This window comes from Furipterus horrens, unplaced genomic scaffold (genome assembly GCF_987537825.1).
Source record: "Furipterus horrens unplaced genomic scaffold, mFurHor1.1.pri manual_scaffold_12, whole genome shotgun sequence".
Taxonomy (NCBI): Eukaryota; Metazoa; Chordata; class Mammalia; order Chiroptera; family Furipteridae; genus Furipterus; species Furipterus horrens.
The window spans coordinates 42,909,136-42,932,569 of record NW_028327182.1 but is presented as its reverse complement, the minus strand read 5'-3'; the positions used below and the strand labels follow the sequence as shown (position 1 = coordinate 42,932,569).

Below are 23,434 nucleotides of genomic sequence, written 5' to 3'. Positions count from 1 at the left end.
GCAGAGTAGCCTTATATAGTGTCCTGTGGTGTTCAGTGGCACAGTCTCCCTGATCACCTTATCTGAGTGCACCAGGTGTGTTCCTTGTGTGCATGGTGTGTGCCCTCTGGTTGTATTAGAGCCTTGATTTCTGTCCGCATGTCAGTGAGGGGGTTTGATCCTCAGGCTTAGTGGCTGTGACTACAAGGGAGGAGCTGTTGTGCAGGGGCTGACTCCATGGACCAGGATTTGCTTCAGCAGGGCTCTGGTGCCTGCCAACACTACCCTTTTGGTGTGTTGTTTGTGGAGGTGGTTGAGTCATGCTCTGGTGCGGTCTGAAGCTGACCATTGGGTATGTTGGTTCTGGAACCTCCTAGGAACAGCTCTGGTGCAGGCCAAGCTGAGCTGCTGCCTGGGCCCAGCCTGGGCCACCTTTTATGATCTGCAACTGATTGGCAAAGGGTTGTTGCTTGTGCTGGTCCTGGAGGTACCTGGGAGAGGCTAAGCTGCAAACTCAGGCCAGCTGCCACTAATGCCGGGCCTAATGCTGTTTAGCAAGGAATAAGGGACATGCTGAGGCCAGTTGCCACTTGTTTGGGGTTTGTAAATCTTTTGAGAGATTTTAGGGAAGTCCATACCAGGAACCAAGACTGCCCATTTGTATTTAAAAGCTGATGGAAGCAGCTTGGGTGGGCCTGCAAGTTGCATAGGGCAGGGTCTCAGGGAATCTCTAGGGTGGGGCCAATGGTATAAGCCAGGTTGATAGAGACAGATTTGTCATTTGCCTGAACCTGCCAACTGGGTGGTAGAAGGGCTCAACAAAGGAATAATGGCATCTGCCAGCACTTCTGTCTAGGAGAAAGCTGCCCCTCCAGCCGTCACTCTGATGCTGAACAATTCACTTTGTCCTCATATATTCCTGATGTTTCTCATCTGCTGCCCCAGTGCGGAGCTCAGAGGGAGTGAGTCTATCAGCAAGTAAATCTGTTGAGGGTCCTTTAAGAGGAACACCTGAGACTCTAGAAGCCTTCTGTCTCACTCAGCTGTAATCCCAGCTAGTTTTCACAGTCAGACATTATGAGTTTTCCTTTGTGCACTCGGGAGCCTGGTGTAGGGCTGGAACCCATTGCTCCTCACGGGGAACCTCTGCAGGCAGGCTCTCCGCAGGGAAGATCTTTTTTTCTGATTTTTAACCCCTACATGTGGGTGTGGAATAAGCCTGTTCCATGTCTCTCCTACCCTTTGCCAGTCTCCATATGACTTCTTCTGTATATTCTTAGTTGTAGGACTTCTGTTTAGCTAGACTTCAGGTTCTCAATGATGGTTGTTCTATAGTTTACTTGTAATTTTATTGTCATTGTGGAATAAGGTGTTTACCTACTTCGTCATATTGGCCAGAAGTCCACTTTGTGCCTCTTAGATATTTCTTTTCTATAACAGAAGGCTAAAAATCACGACTTGTCTTTAGTAATATTTTTCTAAGCACTAAATTCTGGAGAATGTTTTCTGTTTATTTCCTTTCAGAATAAACTTTGTGTTTATTCAAAATTTTAGGTCTTAAAGAAACTTGTTAAAGTATGCTGGAAGAATATATACAGTATGATACTATTTATAGAAAGTTTAAAATATACCATGCAAAATATACTACTTATGCATTAAAGTGTAAAAAAATAATGTGAAGATTTTTAGATTTAAATTAGAATAATTAATTGAAACTAATGTTATTTGTGTTTTAGTTTGAAAGAGTTTGCAACAATTTTTATTTAGAAGCAGATGATTTGTTGTATAAATAATTTTAATCAGAATGCTGTATGTGAACTTTCTAAACTGGATGTTAGGCCCTGACAGTGTGGCTTAGCTGGCTGAATGTCATGTTGTAAAGCAAAGAGTTGCCAGTTCCACTCCCTGTCAGGGCACATGCCTGGGTTGTGGGTTTGATCCCAGACTGGGGCACGTACCAATGACAATTAGTCAATGTTTTCACATCGATGTTTCTCTCCCTCTCTTTCTGCCTCCCTTCCCCTCTATCTAAAAGTAAATAAATAAAATCTTTAAAAAATAAAAATAAAAGAAACTGGATGTTAGATTTTATCCTTGAATCTATGGGTGAGAGACAAATTTGTATATTGTTAGAGGATAATTTATAATATGTAAGTCTTGGTAATAAACTGAAATGAAGATGTAGTACTTATCTGACCTTTGTCAGCATATTTGATTGTTAACAAGGTGTTGAACATGGGTTCTCTATAGCTGTACTGACCATCAGAGCCAGAGGCTGTAGGAAGGAACCTAATGTACTTTCCTCAGGGTTCAGGAACACTTTATTCCTTGAGATTTGGGACAACTGAAGTAGTACATTTACAAGTATGAGCAGAAAGAAGTATACTAAAGATATGCTATGAAGGCACTAGTAATAGTAACTCTTACACTCTTAAAAATAATGAACTAGATCCTTGCACTCAAAAATACTGGGTAAAAATGAAATAGTTTTCCAAGCTGTTCATTTAAGAAAAGTTACTTTCCTGGCTAGTGTAGCTTAGTTGGTTGGGTGTCATACCACAAAGCTAAAGGTCTCTAGTTCGATTCCTAGTCAGGGCACATGCCTAGGTTGCGTGTTCAGTCTCAGGCTACAGATAGGTGTTTCTCTCCTCCTGTTTTCCTCTCTCTAAAAATAAAGCTTTATTTTATTTTTTTAAAGTACACTTTATTGATTATGTTGTTACAGTAGTCCCGATTTTTTTCCCCCTTTGCTCCTCTTCACCTAGTATCCCCCTTCCCTCTAGCAATTCCACCCTCCTTAGATCATGTCCATGTGTCATGCATATAAGTTCTTTGGCTTCACCTTTTCCTATATTATTATTAACTTCCCCCTGCCTATTTTGTACTAACTGATTATGCTTTTTGGTCCCGGCCCCATTTACTCATTTCTCCTCCTTCCCACTCCCAGCTGATAATCCTCCAAATGATCCCCAGACCTATGATTCTGTTCCTATTCCGGTTTGCTTAGTTGGATTTTGTTTTTATTTTTTAGGTTCAGTTGTTGATAGTTGTGAGTTTGTTGTCATTTTAGTGTTCATAATTTTGATCTTCTTTTTCTTAAGTAAGTCCCTTTGACATTTCATATAATAATGGCTTGCTGATGATGAAGTCCTTTAGCTTTACCTTGTCTGGGAAGCCCTTTATCCGCCCTTATGTTCTAAATGATAGCTTTGCTGGATAGAGTAATCTTGATTATAGCTCCTTGATTTTCATGACATTGGATACTTTTTGCCAGTTCCTTCTTCCCTGCAAAGTTTCTTTTGAGCAATCAGCTGATAGTCTTATAGGCACCCCTTTGTAGGTAACTCTCTGCTTTTCTCTTGCTGCTTTTAAGATTCTGTTTATCTTGAACCTTTGGCATTTTAATTATGATGTGTCTTGGTGTGATCCTCCTTGGGTCTAGCTTGTTTGGGACTCTCTATGATTCCTGGACTTGTATTTCTACTTCTTTTGCCGAATTTGGGAAGTTTTCCTTCATTATTTTTCAGTTAAGCTTTTCAATTTGTTGCTCTTCCTCTTCTCCTTCTGGCAGCCCTATGATTCAGATGTTGGCACGTTTAAAATTGTCCCAGAGGTTCCTAAGCCTCTCCTCATTTTTTTAATTCATGTTTCCTCATTCTGTATTGATTGACTGTTTATTTCTTCTTTATGTTCCAAATCATTGATTTGAATCTTGGTTTTCTTTCTTTCACCATTGGTTTTGTGTGGGTGTCGTATGAGGTCTGTCCAGAAAGGATCTAGCCACATGATAGGAAAAATAGATATTTATTGACATTCAGGATATAAGAAACATTGTACATAGGACAGTGACACATCAGTCCCCTTCAAAGTAGGCATCTTGGGACCTCACACAGTCCTCCCAATTGCTGTTAGCTGCCCTATCGTATTTTCCTGAATCTCATTGACAGTCTGAAATCTTTTCCCTTTCGATGGTGGTTTTAGTTTTGGGAAAAGCCAGAAGTCACAGGGCACCAAATCTGGGCTGTAGGGAGGCTGAGTCACCTGGGTGATTTGACGTTTTGCAAAAAAATCTGCAGGCAACATGATATGCGTTGTCTTGTTGAAGCTGCCAGTCACTAGTTTCCCATAGTTGTGGCCTTCTGAATCATTGGAATAGTTTTCTATGGAAGAATGTTCAAGCTTAATGCAAAATTTGATGCAGATAGATCAATGGAACAGAACAAAGAGCCCAGAAATAAATCCATACCTTTATAGTCAATTATATTTGGCAGAGAAAGCAAGTTCATGCAATGGGCCAAAGACAGTTTATTCAAAAAGTGGTGCTGAGAAAATTGGACAGATATGTGCAGAAAAATGAAACTAGACCACCTTCTTACATTTACAAATTCTTAAATGTTAGACCCAAAACCATAAAACTCTGGGAAGAAAACATGGGCAGCAAAATCTCAGATACTGCTCGTAGAAATTTTTTATTGGCTATACCTTCCCAGGCAGGGGAAACAAAAGAAAAAGTAAACAAATGAGACTACATCAAACTAAAAAGTTTTTGCACAACAAAGGAAAACAACAAAATTAAAAGACAACCCACAGAATGGGAGGACATATTTGTCCATCAGATAAGGGGTTAATATCCAAAATTTATAAAGTACTTACAAAACTCAACACCAAAAAACAAACAATTTAAAAATGGACAAAGGACCTCAATAGACACTTCTCCAAAGAGGACATACAGATGGCCAATAGATATATGAAAAGTTGCTCAACATCATCAATCTTTAGAGAAATACAATACCATCTCACACTTGTCAGAATGGCTATCATCAATAAATAAAAAGCAAGTGCTGGTGAGGATGTGGAGAGAGGGGAACCCTTTTGCACTGTCAATGGGAATGCAGACTGGTGCAGCCACTGTGGAAAGCAGTGTGGAGATACCTCAAAAAATTAAAAATGGATCTGCCTTATGACCCAGCTATCCCACTTCTGGGAATATATCCAAAGAAACACGAAACACTAATTTGAAAGAACATAAGCATCCCTATGTTCATTGCAATGTTATTTACAATCGCTAAGATATGGAAGCAGCCCAAGTGTCCATCAGTAAATGGATGGATAAAACAACTATGGAATATTTACACTATGGAATTCTACTCAGCCATGAAAAAGACGACATTTTTACCCTTTACAACAGTATGGATGAACCTGGAGAACATTATGCTAAGTAAAATAAGCCAGTCATAGAAAGACAAACACTGTATGATTTCACTCATATGTGGAATTTAATGAACAAACTGAGCTAATAGGCAAAACAGAGACAGAATCAGAGATGGAGAGCAGATGACAGCAAGTTTGCAGGGGGAGGTTACGGGGTGGAGGGATTGAGCAAAAAGGAGAAAGGACTCATGGATATGGACAACAGTATGGTTATTGCTGTGTGGCAGGGGATATGGGACTTAATCGTAATTGAAAAAATACAATAAAGATTAAATTTTAAAAACTAAGAAGCAGAAAAATAAACATTATTTAATAGAAACATATACATTTTACTTGTATATTAGTGACTTATAACTAATAAAGAATGAAGTTCTTTAAAAAATTTGATGCAAATTTGTTGCTCTACTTGCTCAGTCATTTTGACTGCCACATCCACACAGTACACATGCTCACTCAGTGGGTATCTACTGCCCCCACTGTCTAGTACAGTGAAGTGCATTCCATCCATTCTCCTTGGCTGCCAAGGTCACATTGATGCTGCACAAACAGTTATTGTTATATTAACATGGCTGGACTTTTTCCGGACAGACCTGGTATATCTAGGTGGTCAAGGGTTACTTGTCTAACCAGTTAGGTAAAATAGTTTGAAAGATTATTCTATTGTTCAGGCATTTGATTTTTTTTTTTTTTTAACTCAGTCATTATGGTTTTCAAGTCTTAATTTGTAAGAACTAATTTCCTACTAAGAATGCTTCTTCATTAAGCTGTAATAATGAGCCTTTGTACGCATAATGAAATTGGATCCCAACCTCAAAATACCTTTTTATTTGCTGTTTTCATAAATACTCTTTACCATTCTTATGCTGTGTTTCTGGCACCATATTTTGATACATTTTCACATAAACGTTGGACTATTTATAAAACAAGACATAAAGATGTAGCAGAGAAGGCAGGAAATACTTGACATTTGTATGCCATATCTTGTTCTCTGCTTCCTGTCAGTTAAACCACCAGGAGAGGAACAGAGACACAGATGTACAGTTGCTGCTTTAATTTCCCATCAGGAGACCAGTTAAGTATAAAGGTTGTTTCATTAAACTTTGTCACTTGTTGATTTTGGGTATGTTGGAGGCTTGTTTTGTGTTCTGTGGAATCTATAGATTACAATTAGATATGTTATAGAAAATACAGCTTTTGCATAATTCAAAATGTGTTAAATTTTGTGAAAGTTTTATAGGCCATGAAGATTGCCTGTTTGTATATATGTATATATTCAATATATATACATATATAGGCCCTGGCTGGATTGGCTCAGTGGATTGAGCGTCGGCCTGCGAGCTAAGTGTCGCTGGTTCGATCTTCCAGTCAGGGCACATCAGAGAAGGAAAACTCTGACTCCAAAAAACCTCCGCTGCCTTGCGGCATACCTCTTCAGGGGAAAGGCTAAGGGAGTAAACCCCGACAGAAAATCCGGAGCCGGAGTCCCTAAGGCGGTTTGACGTTGTAGTCAACACCGGCAACTCCTGCGGCGCACCTGAAGCCAAGCTGTATTGACTCCGTCTTTCCCTTGGACCCTTCAGCTGCGAAGAGAGGGGGGGTCTGCTGCATGGGCAACAGCAGACCCTCCATATTACCCTGCCCAGGCTCTGTAGCTTCAGCTTCACTGGAGAGGACACTCCAGCGTCATCGCAAGATGTCGATTCAACACGGGAGGAGACAGATACCGTGTCACTCCCGAGTTGGACTGCACAGCCATTCTCGGCCGTGCAGATAGACTCTTAAGAAGCTACACCATCGTCTCTCGAGACGGATGGCTGCCGACGACGACGACGATATATTCAATATAAAAAGCTAATATTTTGGTCTCAAAATTTAATATTCTGAGCTTTTTTTTATTTGAGTGTATCAAGATTCTTTAATACTTTTAAAGCATTTTATGGTACATATTTATGATGAAAGACAGAGATGTTGACTTGTACAAGAAAATATAATTAGTAAATGGTACAACTAGGATTTGAATGCAGGACTTCTGATGCTAGATCTTTTGTCCTTTTAGGGGGAAAATTTTTGTTTTTCTTAAATTGCTGTTTCACCTATTATACAGTGAGTTAGGTTTTTAAGTTTAGCTTTGCTCCTTATATCTGGAATGCCCTCCTGCTCCGGTACCCCTCCTTTTCTATCCCCTTTGAAAAAATAGATGTTACATAACCCTCAAGAAATGGGCCACATGTTACTTTTTTTGAGAGGTTTTCTCTGATTCTCACAGGTATATCTTTCTCTCTAGTCCTTCATCACTTGATTGACTTATTTATTTACATTGTGCAGTGATCTGTTTACATATATTTTTCTTTAGGCAGTGAACTACTTTATTTTTGTATACCCACTACCTAGCATATAATATATTTTATAAATACTTGTTGGATAAATAAATACATGCCCAGATTTCTTTATGCTAAAATCAATAAGCTGATTAAAGAACTGTAATGTGGTTCTTTTCTACAGCATTTCTCTATGGTTTAATTGTAAGAAATAATTTCTTTGTGATTTCTATCATGCTTCTACCCTCCCCCTATTCTTTTTTTTTTCTTTTTCTATTTATAGAAATCAAGTATCAATGAAATTATTAGTGTTTCTATCCTAGTTAAAGGTAATGATTGTATATTGGTCCACTAAAAAAATGTAACTAACAATACTTTAGTTTCTTAAATTGTTGAGCATCAAAAATCTTTTACTTTTGTCTCTAGATTAATCTGAAGAAAAATGTCTAGATCTTCATTGGAGTTCTGATTTCTTCACTAAATGGAGGGAATGATTCCCTTTAACACTTTTTGCTTCTCCTATTTTATTCTCTGTTCTTGTCTCTTAAGCCTTATGTACCTCCGTGATTTGGGGCTTGTAAATTGCAGTCTTATCATCAACAAGAGAAAGATTCTTTGCACATTGGACTATTACTTAGACCTGCCTCTTCTAGGTATGTGTTTAAATAGTTCATGTACTAGTAGTTTTTCCAGCTGAAAATTGATATAGGTTACTATCTTATTTCTAAAATTCAAATTTAAATGATCAAAAGAAAAAGGAGTCCAATCTAAGAATGAATCTGCCTTTTAAAAGATTGAAAGGAAAATTATAAAGCTATATGAATTAAATATTAAGGAATTTCAAAAGAAGCAACTAAGTAGTTCTTTTGTTTATTAAAACCTGATTAAGGCTAGACATGTGGAAAATAGTTCATAGGGTTTTTGAATGCCCTTCTACATGTGGGGCTTTCTGATTTTCCACCATTTGTTTTTTGGTGTTGGTGTATTTCTGTGTTTGAATCAGAAAATACATATGTATCACTGAGGATAGTCTGTGAAGCGTAGCCTACCAGCAGTTAAGTCTAGCAAGTGAGTACAGCACATCATGCAGAATTTTATAAAATGCTAAAATACTAACCTTTAACCACTTTAATCAAGAATTTCAGTAAATAAATATTTTTATTAAGAGAAGTCAATGTCCTCTGATCATATGGCCTAATTTGACTTTCAATACAATGTGTTCTTAATAATCTTTTAAATTATGTTACTAAATAATGAACATACATAAAAATTTATATGTCTTTTGCTCTCAAGTAGTTTATAATCCTAAGAGATTATAAATCGTCGTCGGCAGCCGTCCGTCTCGAGAGACGATGGTGTAGCTTCTTAAGAGTCTATCTGCACCGCCGAGAATGGTTGTGCAGTCCGACTCGGGAGTGACACGGTATCTGTCTCCTTCCGTGTTGAATCGACATCTTGCGATGACGCTGGAGTGTCCTCTCCAGTGAAGCTGAAGCTACAGAGCCTGGGCAGGGTGATATGGAGGGTCTGCTGTTGCCCATGCAGCAGACCCCCCCTCTCTTCGCAGCTGAAGGGTCCAAGGGAAAGACGGAGTCAATACAGCTTGGCTTCAGGTGCGCCGCAGGAGTTGCCGGTGTTGACTACAACGTCAAACCGCCTTAGGGACTCCGGCTCCGAATTTTCTGTCAGGGTTTACTCCCTTAGCCTTTCCCCTGAAGAGGTATGCCGCAAGGCAGCGGAGGTTTTTTGGAGTCAGAGTTTTCCTTCTCTGATGTGCCCTGACTGGAAGATCGAACCAGCGACACTTAGCTCGCAGGCCGACGCTCAATCCACTGAGCCAAACCAGCCAGGGGTAGAGATTATAAATAATTACCAAATAATTTGGGAGAATATGTTTTGTACCTGCTTCTGCTGTATTATGTATATTATTGTGATTAGCGTTCATTTTAACTGGTAGAATGTGATTGCCCATAGGGAAAGACTGTGTCTCAGCCACTTGTCTCTTTCTTATCTGGCAGACTAGTGAGTGCTTGCTAAATAAATAAAAGAATATAGATAGTACTGATAAGATTTCTGAAGGCCATCTAGTTTATAGGAAAAGACAAATACAGGAATAATGTTCTCTTCTTCCTTGAAGTGTTTGTATTCGTAAAGGGTTTTCAAAAAAAAAAATCCCAACATACCTTATTGTTGTTAAATTTCAATTCATTCAAAGTCAAGTTAAAAATTAAAATGAAATAGGGGCCCTGAGATTATGTCTAGGTTAATCAGCTTTGCCTGGAAGAAGTCTGCTTTTGGATTTAGCTTTATCTATTTTTACCCTCCAATTTTCCCTTCCCTTCTCCTTATGTACTTAGATATTGTCCAAAAGGCAAAACATTTCTCCCGCAACCTTATACTCCATTACAGTAAGAGAGGCCACATTTCTGTGTCCAACTGTCAGGCCTTAGGAAATCATGGGAGGTAGATATGGAAGGAGACTGGCAGAAGTTTCTATTTATAGGTTGCAAGATAGCTGTATTGGCTGACTCCCACATTTTTAATGCAGAATATTTTGAGGGGGAACATAATGTTTTGATTAGGATCATTAGATTAGAAGCCCCATGAAAGTAGAAATTTTGGTCTCTTTTGTTCACTGCTGTATTTCTAGCACTTAGAATAGAGTGTGGCATATTATAGGTACTAAGTGTGTATTTGTTGAATGGATGAATAGATGAATGAGCATGAGCTGAAGTCAGACACTTGCCCAAACTCTCTGATCACCTTGAGTATTCCTTTGATATTTATCATGGACCATTTGTGTAAGACATGGAGGTAGGATGGTGACCGTAATAAAGTCCCTGCCTTTTTTTTGTTGGCTGTCTCAATCCTTATAGCCCTTCTATACACAAAGTGAGGTGGATATTACCGATGTGAAGATTAAATGACAGATGTAGTAAAGTTCTTAGCATAGGGTCTGGCACATGGAAATGGTCGCTATTACTTTGTTCTACATATTTATGTTCTAGCTATCATCTCTTACTTAATTTCCTTAAGGATGTCACAGTTTTTTTGTATCTGCAAAAACATCAGTGGTTGTTAAAGTAGTATATATATGTTTTGCTTTGTAAATTGTAAAGCACTTAGTAAACATTAGGTATTACTAACAAATGATAACATAAATTAACCGTATTGTGCTGCTGTACAATTCTTGGGTGTGTCTTTATACTGAAGTATTTTTAAAAACCTAATATGTGCCCATTACATCTACTAAGGCAACTTTGACTTCTTGTATTTTCCAAGAGTAAGGCAAAGCCATAAAGTAGAAAATACCTCTAATAAAGAACCAAGTTTAATGCAGCCTTACTTGGTCAACTAGACAATTTTATCTCTCTTCAAAATATCACCCTGGAACCCTGGTTGGTGTATTGGGTACTGACCTGTGAACCAAAAGGTCACCAACCAGTTCGATTCCTCTCAGGGCACATGCCTGGATTTGCAGGCCACGTCCCCGCTTGGGGGCGTGCAAGACAATATCTCTCCCTCTCTTTCTCCCTTCAGTCCCCTTTAAACATCGCCCTGGAAGGAAATAAAGATTCCTTGTATGTTGGTATGTTGGTGATAGGAGTCTCTACTAAGTGACTAAGAACCTTTTATCTGTCGAGTAACTATATCAGCATTATCTATTCAAAATATTTAAATACTAAATGACAAGACACAATTATCTATACATGCAACTAGTTCATGTATTTCAAAGTTTCACTCATATCCAAATGGTTGTAGAGCAGTTTTGATAAAAGATTATAGGATAATGTCATATCTTTTTGAAAATCTTATTTTCCTGTTATCCCCTCTTCCAATCCTTAGATGAAGAAGAAAAACTTGAAGTAAACTAAATTAGTTAAGTGACTTTTTGTTTGTTTTAAATAATTTTCCCATACCTTGGGCAGCTTAAAACAATTGTTGAAAATCTCTATTATAAGTAATTAAAGAAGAATTTAAGGAGGGCAGTTTACACATTAGTGTCTGGAAGCTATCAGTGTAGCAGTCAAGCTATGGAATGTTTGTTTAAGCTGTTCTCATCATTTTTGGATGGTAGTCACCAGATCCCAGGTATGTGACTTGCTTTGGGCTTTGTAACCATAGGGACCACACTTTGTTGTTGCAATCTGATTTGAAAACTTCCAGGAACTTTCCACTTCTTCCCAGATCAAGCCAAAATTCCACTGCCTGGCTTTGAAGGCTCTCCATAATTTAGTTTGTTTTACTTGTTTAACTGCATTTTCTATTTCCCATTATCAACTCTCTGCTCAAGCTACTGTCTCTGAACTTACTTTGGTCAGTTTTGATTCTCTGCACACACTCACACACACACTATACTCTATAGTCTACTATCTTTTCCTTTTCCTGTAGTCTCTCTCCACATCCTACTTTCCTTTAAGGTTGAGTTTAGATCCTTCGTTGTCTGGGAAGTATTTTCTTGACCTGTTTGACCATCCCCTCTTCTGAAATGCTGAAAGACTGAACAGCTTTATTTGCATTTAATTAAATACTGTCTTTGCTGTTCAATTTTCTCTCTTGGTCTTATTTCCTGAATTACATTTTAAACTTCATGGGAACAAGTTTATGAATTATATATATATATTTTTAAACCATAGTACTGATCTTAGTGCAAGTTCAGTAAATATTCCTCAACTTTGTACCACCAAGAAGTAGAAGCATAGTTTCTTTTGAAAATGGATACTGTGGGATCTTTTGATTAGCTCTGGGTATATATCAAATAAGTATAATAAAACTTTTCTATCAGAGAAAACCTAATGCAAGGGATCATTGACATACTTTTTAGTTAACAATAACTGAAATAGGTTCAAATGACTTAAAAACTGACTGAGAAATTATATTATGAAAAATGAAAAAATTATATTATGAAAAAGTTAAAAATTATATTAACTTCTGTATTATTAACTTCTGTATACATCTTCATATTACTTATGAATAGAATTTAATTTACTTTTAAGATTTGTACAATAGGAAAATATACTTACCATGTATAATTTAGAAATATTACACCTGTATTTTAAGTATATGTTACAGTACTAAGCCCATGCTCTCTCACTTCTCCTTTTCATCTCTCATGTTACAGTTTTACTGCCTTTAATTTTTTGGTTCCATTGAGTTTAGAATCTTAGGTAAGTGCCAGATATCTATGAAGATGACTGTAGGAAGAACCCCATTTTAAGGATCTTCACACCAGAAATTGTTTTAAAACTTATTTAAAATAGTTTTCTATTATTTAAAGAAGGAAAGGGGTACATTATGAAAAAAATAGGTCAGTCTCACACATCAGGAGCGCAAGAATTTTCGAAGCCCATCAAATTTTTTGGAGCTTGGGAAAAGGTGAAAATGTTTTGCTTCTTTGGAGTTTATATCCTTAAGTCTGGTCCCCCTGTGATTTGGAAGACGACCCTATGATCACAGATATAAAAGATTGTGATCATCCAAGAATGCATGAAAAGATCTAGCATGAACATGGCAATGAGCACAGACAGTAACCTGAGAAAAGGTAGTACATACAAGGTTTTAGGGGGAGATGGGGGAGGCTAACTTTGGTTTCTCTAGTACTGGGGTGAGGTAGTGGGTGGGCCATGAGGGATCTATAAAATACAGAAATGCTGGAATACCTGTTTTTGAGATGCAAGTGAAGAGTACTAAAATTGTGACACTTTCAGCTTTGTCCATGGAAGATTCCTGTCCACTTTTGCAGTTTAGGTGTTCAGATATCCTGTTTTACAAATCTGACTGGCCATATTTTTCTCATACCTTTTGCAATATCATGAAGAGCCTCTTATGCTCTGTTAATGGATTTGGAGTTTTTCCTGTAGTTATTAGAAGCCGCTGATTAGTTTTAAGTAGAGGAGTTAAGTTGGCCATCATATTTCCATTTTTGATAAATTACTCTTCCTGCAGGGTGAAGAACCCCTGGAAGGGAGCTAGAGTAAAGGTCGTAAGAACCCATCAATTGAATACGTGGAATAGCTATCATCTAATAATGGCCATTAAGCTATTTATATGACCTTTAAGTTGTGGTTTCAGCTTATGGTGTATCTCTTTGTAAGAGTAGAACTTCTTATGACAGAATATAGTTTCTTCTAGAAGAGTATTGTGTAATGTGGGAGTTGGAGGTGGCAGAAGGTGTGTCATGTAGCAAAATCTCCTGGGGGACTTGAACATCTCCCTTGCTTTTCTGCTTCAGTTTTGGCCAGAGTGAAACATTGATGAGAATCTGCTATGTTCTCAGATGGGGGAACCATTGCACAGAGCATATCTTCTAAGAAGATGAAAATAACCAAAAGCAGAATAAACAACCACAGAAATGAAACAATTTCCATCTAAGTTGATTCCTGTTTGTGGTAGAGACATATTTTTTAACTACCTGAACAGGTTTTGTTGATAAACACATTTTAACATGTCTGTATTTCCTGGATATGTGTGTTTTTGTCACAGTTCAGGTTTGTTGTGCTAGGGAGAAGAAAGTATCTTCAGTCAGTTTATTTGCAAAAGAAAAAGCACCAGTTAATAACATTTTGATAATTATCACTTTCAGCCTTTTGAGGAAGAAGTTAAAATTTTCATGACCAAAGTTAATGTAGTATCTGATTACTGTTGGATATTTTTCTTTGCTTTTAAATTCTCTTGTTCTCAGAACATGCTGGAAAAAAGGGTTAATCTTGAGACCACAGGTATGAACAGGTCTAGCTAGGTATGTGATCTGTTTGGCTGTTTTGCAAGATGCAATAAATGCTGCCAGAGTGTAATCTGACACCAGGTAGGCCCAAGTGACCAATGATGGAAAGTGGAGAATAATGTGAAAGAACTGGAATTTCAGGTCTGAGTAGTGAGTAATTGCAGCCTGCCCTCAGAGTCCTGAAACTGTTCATCTGGGTGTCAGCATAAAGGTGAAAGCATGAGAGAAGTCAGTCAGCCTGTTCAGTCTGATCATATTAATTTTGTGAGGATGTTTTTTTTCTCTTTTTACCTAACATGGTTGAAGCTAAGGTGAACTTATTCAGGTTTCCAAGGCCTACTTCAGTTTTGCATATGTCACCGGAAGCCTGACTCTGAGACTTCCTATTTTTTTAAAAAAACCCATCAATTTGTGCTTCATTCACACAGAATAAAACTGCTATTGAAGAAGTTCTAGATACTTCACTTCTCCTTTACCTCCACTCCCCCTCAGTTACAATGGAAGATGTCTAAAGCAGAATAACTACTTAAAAAATATTGGTGGTAATACATATGGTATGTATTCTAGATTACTAGAATAGTAAAAACAATTTTTAATTTAAAGGTTGAAGTATGGGAACATTTTCTTTTTGACTTAAGTTATGATTTGTGTTGTTAACTTGTATTTTTCCTCTTCTATTTTATGTATGGAGTATATGATTTAGAGAGGGCTATATTTTGATATTTATTTTACCCCTGGTGTCTTTTTTGTTTGTTTTCTTATTAGTAGGAACTGAGAGACTATTTTTGTTTGGGGAAGTTCAAATCTGATTATGTACTATAACTACATTTTAGTGTGGTTATTGTTCTTTCCATATCCACAAATTTTTAAATATAAGTCATAGTAATACCATATTTTTAGAACTAGCAAGGAAAATGTCACTAAAATTTTAAAGTATTTTAATGAGTTAATAAGTTTCCTTTTCACTTTTTAGGATGAGTGAAGGTAAAGCAAGATGGTATGATATAATAGTGCTTGAGAAAGAACAGTAATAATAAAACTTTAAGATTTAAAGCAATAATAGAAAAATTTACAAACGCTTGCTCCCATTGTTCTAGGTAAAAATATGATTGAAAATGATTTAACAACCATCAGGAGGTTATCTGAATTAGTGTAGAGACCATTACTATAGATATTTATGTAAGATTTCTTATTTTCCCAGATATTCTGCTAAAAATACTAACAGAATTCTATTAATGTAGATATTGGGGTCTCTCTAGCTTTTGTTGCCATCAACTGTCTGTGTGACCCTGGGGAAGTCAGAGTGCTCCAGCTCAAATTAGCTGCTCAATGAATACATTATCCTAGGTAATTCTTAGATCTTTTTCAGATCTAAACTTGTGCGAATCTATACTTTTAGAATAGGCAGGCCCTTGGAAAAATATACAGAATTTATTTTGATACCACTGATTTATTATTTTCATTTCTGCTGGGAGCTAATATGAAGCATTCTACCATTTTAGGAAACAAATGGAAAGAACTAGCTATGGTCTATTATATAAGAATTACAGTTTATGGGTTTATTGCTTTCTTATTTAAATAGCTTCTTTTCTCTCACTTTTATATTTCTCTTTAATTTCTATTGTGTTTCTTTTAATGTAGTCTTTTTTCCAAATATACCAGCTTTTCTTAAAATAGGTATACTGATATGTTGAGAAAGATCATGTATTAGATTTGTCAGATACTTGGCATCTTGGGTTAGTACATAATTCCAGTACTCTAGATACTCCCAACTGTATAAATATATACATTTATACACATACAAACACTGAATACTTTATTAGAGGTAGTCATTCAAATTAAAGGTAGTCATTCAACCACTTCCATTGCTCTAAGCTGGTGAATTTTACCTTCTTTGGGCCAGAATTGTCTTATCTAAAGCCCTTTTGGTTTTTGCTTATTTGATTGGTTCTTTTTATTTATCAAATTTTCTATTGAGTATCATAAGTTGGTGGCCTAGTAGCTTCCAGAGGGTAGCAATGATTTTTAAAAATATAGTTGTGAATTAATGGGCTTTTAGACCCTGTGTTTAAAACCCTTTTAAGAAAACCTAAATTGCATTTAATCAAGGATTAAGAAAACAAGTGTTAGGTATATTAAAACTGATTTTGATTTTATAATACCTGAAACCTTTTATAATAAATTAAACACAAATTTGAATTGGTTGTAGTAGCCAATGTGGCTTGCTCAGGGTTTTGTGTTTATAATCAGTAAATTCATTTTGTTTGGAACAGAGACACAATGGAACTCTGTGTTAAAAGAAGCTTGCGAGACAGGGTGAGAGTTCCTAGCCCTGAAGCACCTGGATCAAGCAGTTGTCAAATTTTTAGGCTCTGGAATAGAATTATACTTATGTTGATAATGGGCTTCGGTGTTTATTGGATTGTGGCAAATAAATGTGATAAAGGGAGTGTGGAAGTGAGACTTAAAGAATGATTAGTTCTCTGGCATTCACCTGTTACATGTTTCTTGATTTATACTTAAACTTTAATGAAGCTTATTTTTAATTGACTAAAATTTATATGCCAGGCATTCTGCATATGCCTTTTGCATCTCATCTTCATAACAACTCTAGATTTTTGGTGTTACTTATTATACCTACTTTATAAAATGAGGAAACTGTGGCTCATACTGACTTTGCAGAAAGAGGAGACTGACACTAAGTTACTTGTCCAAGGTCACAGTGCAGAATATTCAAACCCAAGTGGTCTGACTCCAGAGTCTGTGCTCGTGTTTTGCTTGCTTTACTATTTTACCTTAAGTCTGAAGCTTATTTGGATGGTAAGAAGTTAGGAATCATATTGCTGAGACAATGTCTCCTTGAAGAATAAGAATATGGTCCTGACCCAGTTAAAAGACATGAGAACTTAGTAGGGAAGTTTTTATTATTTGGTAGATGCCCAACTAGATGAACTCTCAAAACTGTGCAAGTAAGTTAACTGTTTATGTCTTCGTGTTGAATGAACAATTTTCACTTACATTTTTTCTTACTTTTAAAGACTGACACTTTGAAAACGAAATATGTTTGAAAACTAGTAACAGCAGAGAGTTCCCAAATAATTATATATAGCTAATAGTAAATTTAAACAAATTTTAAATTTACTGAAGACCTTATAATTATTAGAGTAAAGCAGAGGCCTTTTTCTCCTCAATCTGAATACCCATGTTTATCCATACAAGAGCAATGTTGAGGAATAAAATGATAAGTTCCATTTTGGACATGTTTTAGACACATTGACTTTGAGGGACACAGATGGATTTATGTAATAGCTAAGTGAGTGGATTTGGAGGCCAGGAGCTGAACTAGAGCTGGAGATTTGATTTTTCCCCATTTGATATACTTACTTAGATATCTGTTTTCCAAACTACTAAGTATAGAAGATTTGGGTATATTTAGTGGCAAGGCTATATTCTGCAGTCATGTAGAGAGTCCTGATTTAGTGGATGAGGATTCTAGATGTAGTTCTTTTGTGCTTTTGGACTGTGTGACCTTGGGCACAGAAACTCAGTTTACTCATGAAAACTTTAATCATTAATCTAGAGGTTCACTCTCATCTAAAACACAGGGCCTTTGTTATTTAAATACCTCTAATATTTATAGATGATATCACTGGATCAGGAATCAGAAAATTTTTTTCCCCAAGAGCCACCTTTGTGCCATAGGTTACGTAACAATTCAGAAAAGAAGAAGAGCAAAAAGGGGAGTGAAAAAAGACAGAGGGTCAAAGGCCTAATTAAGGCCAATAAAAGAGCTCAAGAGTTTTCTTTACTGACACATTTTCAGTTTATAAACTTCTATATAGAAATGAACAAAAGCTATCTACCAGAGTAAAGGTGTCTCTGTCCTAACAAATGGCTTACTAAAAATGAGCAGTCATTTCAGTTTTGGATTATTGCTCTTCGTTGTGAGTATTGTAAAGTGCATGTTGATTACTTGTCCTTATTTTTGAGTTTTTAAAAAATTATTAAAGCACAGTAGCAGTGTGTACTTGCTGGTAAGAAAAGGTACGCGATGGCAGTGGAAAAGAAAGTGAAACTTAACTTTACATAGATGTGTTCACATTCATCATTAGTACAGTGTCACTTTGTATTTGCGAATAAATGGATTTTAGAGTAGTTTTTTGAATTTAACTTTTTACGGAGAAACTTATGTATTAGGGTAATGGTTTCCTCATTATCAAAAGTACTACAGTCATTGTTTGTAAAGAATACATGTAAAAATAGCTTAAATATCTAATAGGTTTTTAAAACAATTTATCATTAATAGAATTTTTTTATTGTTACTATGGGCAACATAGATTTGGAAGGTACAGAAGAATTTTTATTTATTTTTATTTTTATTTTAAATTTATTAGGGTGGCATTGGTTAATAAAATTATATAGGTTTCAGGTATATAATTCAGAAGAAATTTTAGGCAGTGTTTACCTACCCAGAGAGTCCAGCGAGGTTTTGCTGTAATTTTCTTGGTACCTGGCATATTGATTTGCAAATAATAGACACTCAAACATTTATTCAGTTGAATTAGGGGGACATAATTTTCAAATGTGAGACAATGTATTGTTAATGCTAACTTTGTGGCATTGGCAGTAAGTGCTGTATTTTTGAAGGTTCATATAGGTCAAGGCATTGAGGTTAGGAAGCTTTGTGAAAGAAGTGGTATTTCAGTTGAGCATTGAAGAATGGAAAAGATGCTATGGGTGCTGAGAATCGGAACAGGTATTCCTGGAATGGGAATAGCAGAAGTTGAGAAGGGAGAAAAGAAAAGACTGTAATTTGTATGGAGGACCATAATGAGGCAAGCTAAATAGAAAAATTGGGTTGGGTGATAATTTAAAGGAAAAGATTATAAATAACGTTTGTTTAAAAGGTCAGTGTATGTCTTATGTTTATATGTCTGTCTGTGGTCAGTTCAGGTCAAAGCATTTTATTTTCCCCTTTAGATATGATGCATTGCTCAAAAGCTACCTGAATGTTCTAAAAATACCCAATATTGGAGTTAACTCATTATTAAAAGGGGCGGGGGAGGTAAGTGTGGGAAACTGCTGGGTTAGAATTTAGTCAGTAAAAATATCACCTGAATTGAATTACAACCCTTATTTTATTTTGATATTTAGTTAGGGAAATCAGGATGTAATTTATGATTACCCCTAGAGTGCAGAATATATATAGGGAATTGGCTTTTCTGAAATTAGGAAACCAAGTATATGATTTGACTAGCACATGCTAACTAGATTTAAGTTTCAGGGAAACTCATTTACCAGCTCAGCTTCATTCCTGAACTTGTCTCTTTAATATTAAATTGTAAATGCTATTGCAAAGAACTAGATATTACTTAATGTGATAGATTTTTGTATCTTTGTCTTTCCATTCTCATTTATGGCCATAACCATATGATGCAATATTTAATAAAATTAAGATAAACTTTTAAATTAAAATATTCTTTTTACTTTTGTTTGTAGTGGTAATGTTTTAAAAAATAGGCAAGCATCTTTGGAAGGTACTTTTAAAGCATTTCTCTCTCCACTGTGAAATTGTTTTCACTCTTGAATTGCGCTTCTGTTTTTCTACTATTGTAAAGTGCAGTTCTTTGCATGTTCTAATTTGCCATGACGTGGTCAAGTGCTGTTTCCTTCCTGTTGCTTGCAAGCCTGTGCTAGAGATAAGGATACATTTCAGTGCATTAAAAAAGAAGCCACTGAAGACAGGCTTAAGCATGGTAAAGCATTCTGCTTATCAGAAACCTTTTCAAAGAACAGAAAGAGTGGGCTTTAATTCTTGCTTATTTTTAAGAGCTCATAAAATAGTACTTACTAAACCTTAAATGTATAGGCAGATTTTTAAATCCTTATATATTGGGGCTAATAGGGATACTGTCTGAATGTTTCTATTAAACAAAAATATACATTATGAAATTATCCATGGAGTATCATTTCCTATGTATGTGGTTTGCTGGGTTAGTGGAAAGAAGAAGATTGTTTATATGTCCTTTACTGTAATTACAAGCCTAGTTATTGCTGGGTAGATAGGTGTATATTTTAAAATATTCGGTACTTTAACAGTAGTTTAACTGGGGGGAGGGGAGAATGGCTTCATTTTCTGTAATGAGAGGTGATTTTTATCTCAGCAGGAATGAAATCTTCAAAGAAAATACGTATCTAACTTTTAAAAATAATTCTGTGTTCATAATTATGTTGATTTTGTTCAAAAACATGAACAAAAATATTTGGAGACACTGTCCTCCGTTAGTTGCTTTTTCGTAACTAACTCAAGCTTTTGTTTTTCAGGCAAAGAAGTTCTAGAGAAGAAAATTGTCAGAAAAATTGCCTCAGTTTGAATACAGTATCAGAAAACTTGAAGCACCCTCCAAAAGAAAACCTGGTATACAGTAACTTCACAGACTCAGCTGGTTTTTTTTGTCTTGTTTTGTTTTGTTTTTAACCCAAATTGTCACTGGATTCTGCTGCCTGATACTTGAACCTGTTTGGAATTTTTCTCATGTGGATCTAAGGGGAATGCTTTATTATGGCTGCTGTTGTCCAACAGAACGACTTAGTATTTGAATTTGCTAGTAACGTCATGGAGGATGAACAACAGGTATGAGACCCAGAAAAAAACTGGGTTTTAATAAATTTATTATGATTTCTCCATTTGGGTCAGAAACCGTTTACTTTAAAAGAAAGTAAAAGAAACTTTATTAATGTAAAAATTTAGATATTAAAAATTTGTAGGTAATTGTGATCATATGTTTTAAGTACTAGCTAATTCGTTAAAGGATCTTACCCTATGCTGTGATATGGTAACAAAGAGGTAATATTTTTGGGGTTAAGCTTGTTTTTCTGTGAAATGAGACTTACGTACCTTAAATAATATTTGAAAAGTTCTAGAAGACATACTAACAGACATGTAAATTTTTTTATAGTATATGATGGGTTGTGATAGTTGCTTGCAGTTATACAGTTTTAATGTATGTGGTTAATTAATATTTATAATTCTAGGCTATTTTTTCAAGGTGATGAAAAGATGTATCATTTCAGTTCGAAGCATGTATCTCTGAGGAAGTTACTTTACTTCTTTAGACCTAGCTTTCATCTTTTTAATGTGAGGATTTAACTGAAGGATTTCTAAATTGGCTTTTATTGAATGTATACAAGATGTACAAATTACTGTTTCTGGAATGTAAAAAGGATCCAAGGGATATTAAGAAAAGGGTCTCAGTTAATTCTTGCACCCCCTTTTTTGGGCAGGGGTCGGTGAAGTTTTTTGGACTTTATAATTTACTTCATTTAAAATAGGTTATATGGGATATGATGTGGGAGAAATGGTGTGTTAGGCTCACTGTACTGGGAGAAATATTTTGAGGACCGGTAGGTTTAAAATATGCCTAAGGTAGTTGATTTATATACTGAAATAAGCCTAATTTCAAATACCTAACTTGAATAGATCAATTATAATTTATCATGCTTTTATTCTAGAAACAGTTACTAGAGGTAATAAAATTGACTCTTAACTTTTTGCAGGGCATTATAATTTCTTAGCTAGTTGTATCATCTGTTGAAGTGATAGAATTTTTAAAAATGATAAACCTGCAAAAGATCAGAATTTGGATTAAGGTACCTTAAAATTAAGATGAGCTTTGGGTAAGGAGGCAAAAAGTTTGAGGGAGAGGATTGCTTTATATATATTTATATATATAAAATATATATTAATAATTAAATGAATTTAATCTAGAGATAATAGAAAATATATTTTAGGGAGGAGAAAGTGTTTTGAATTTGTTTTAAAGCAGGACGTTTCTGATTATGTTATGGTTTGAAAACTGTGTGTTTACTGTGAAGCTCTTTTAGAAGAAAGATCTCAGGCTTGATGTGGTGAGGTTTGTTCTCAGAATGTGGCTGCAGAGGACAAAGCTCTAACCCACTCACTGGTATGCTCCAGTACAATGGCTTTGACACACTTTTGACCATGAGAAATATATTTCACATTATGGTGCAGTATTTATATATGTGTCTATATAGCCTTAAAAAAGTTTTGTAAAATAATACTTACTATGTATGATGTGCTTAGTTTATCTTGGAGAGGTTACTAATGTGTTTGAATAGGGAGATAGTGCTCTTAGCTTAACAACAGAATGCAAATATGTACATTTTCTCAAGTTATTTATTTTTATCTAGCAAAAGGAATATATATTACTTTTCTGCAGGTATTATTATTGTAAGGACTTTACAAATATTAAATATATGAGGTAAATGTTATTATCCATGTGTTACAACAAGAAAATTGAGACACAGAGAGGTAAAGTGACTTGCCTGAAATTGTACAGCTAGTAAGTAGTGAAGCAGCATTTGAACCCAAGCAATTTGAACACTGTTACAACAATATATGTCAGTCTTATTGTATTATAATCAATGTCAAAATGTTTGAAACAGTTGGCCATGTTAAGAGTTCTTCAATCTATGGCAGAGGAAACTTAACTGATTCATATGGGGGTAGATCCAGTAGTGTCAGTCTTATTAGCATCTTATCTAACCTGTGCTTCTACTTCCTGGTTTGTTTGTTTTGTTTTTACTTTAAAAATAATATCATACCAATTATAAAAGAAGTCATCTTATATGAGGTCTGCCCAGAAGGTATCCAGCCATGTAATATGAAAAATGGAGACATTTATTGAAGAAGATACAGATACAAGAAACATTGTAATAGGACAATGATGCCTCAGTCCCCTTCAAAGTAGGTACCTCAGGACCTCACACAGTTCTCCCATTCACCATCAGCTGCTCCATCATATTTTCCTGAATCTCATCGACGGTCTGAAATCTCTTCCCTTTCAAGGGTGATTTTAGTTTCGGGAAAAGCCAGAAGTTGCAGGGCACCAAATCTAGGCTGTAGAGGGGCTGAGTCACCTGGGTGATTTGATGTTTTGCCAAAAAACTGCAGGAGATGTGATGTGTCTTGTCGTGATGCAGCTGCCAATCACCAGTTGCCCATAGCTGCGGCCTTCTGAATTATTGGAATAGTTTCCATGGAAGGATGTTCACGCTTAACACAAAATTTGATGCAGATTTGTTGTTCCGCTTGCTCGGTCATTTTAAATGCCACAGTGGCCACACAGTACACATGCGCACTCAACAGCATCTACCTCCCCCACCGACTAGTACAGTGAAG

General features: G+C 36.0%; 1 protein-coding gene across 11 annotated transcripts in view; it reads left to right on the top strand.

The window, feature by feature from the left end:
- Window positions 1-23,434, top strand: part of ELF1 (E74 like ETS transcription factor 1) — a 129,687-nt gene that overhangs the window by 47,996 nt on the left and 58,257 nt on the right. For 9 of the 11 annotated variants that reach the window (XM_090258671.1, XM_090258670.1, XM_090258668.1 and 6 more), the window contains one exon: window positions 20,557-20,866. In XM_090258671.1, the coding sequence (XP_090114797.1) occupies window positions 20,795-20,866 (72 nt within the window). In that variant the 5' untranslated portion in view covers window positions 20,557-20,794. Of the gene's footprint in view, window positions 1-6,252; window positions 6,275-19,955; window positions 19,989-20,556; window positions 20,867-23,434 lie in introns of those variants that run through there. The other 2 variants (XM_090258665.1, XM_090258664.1) reach the window with 2 other exon arrangements.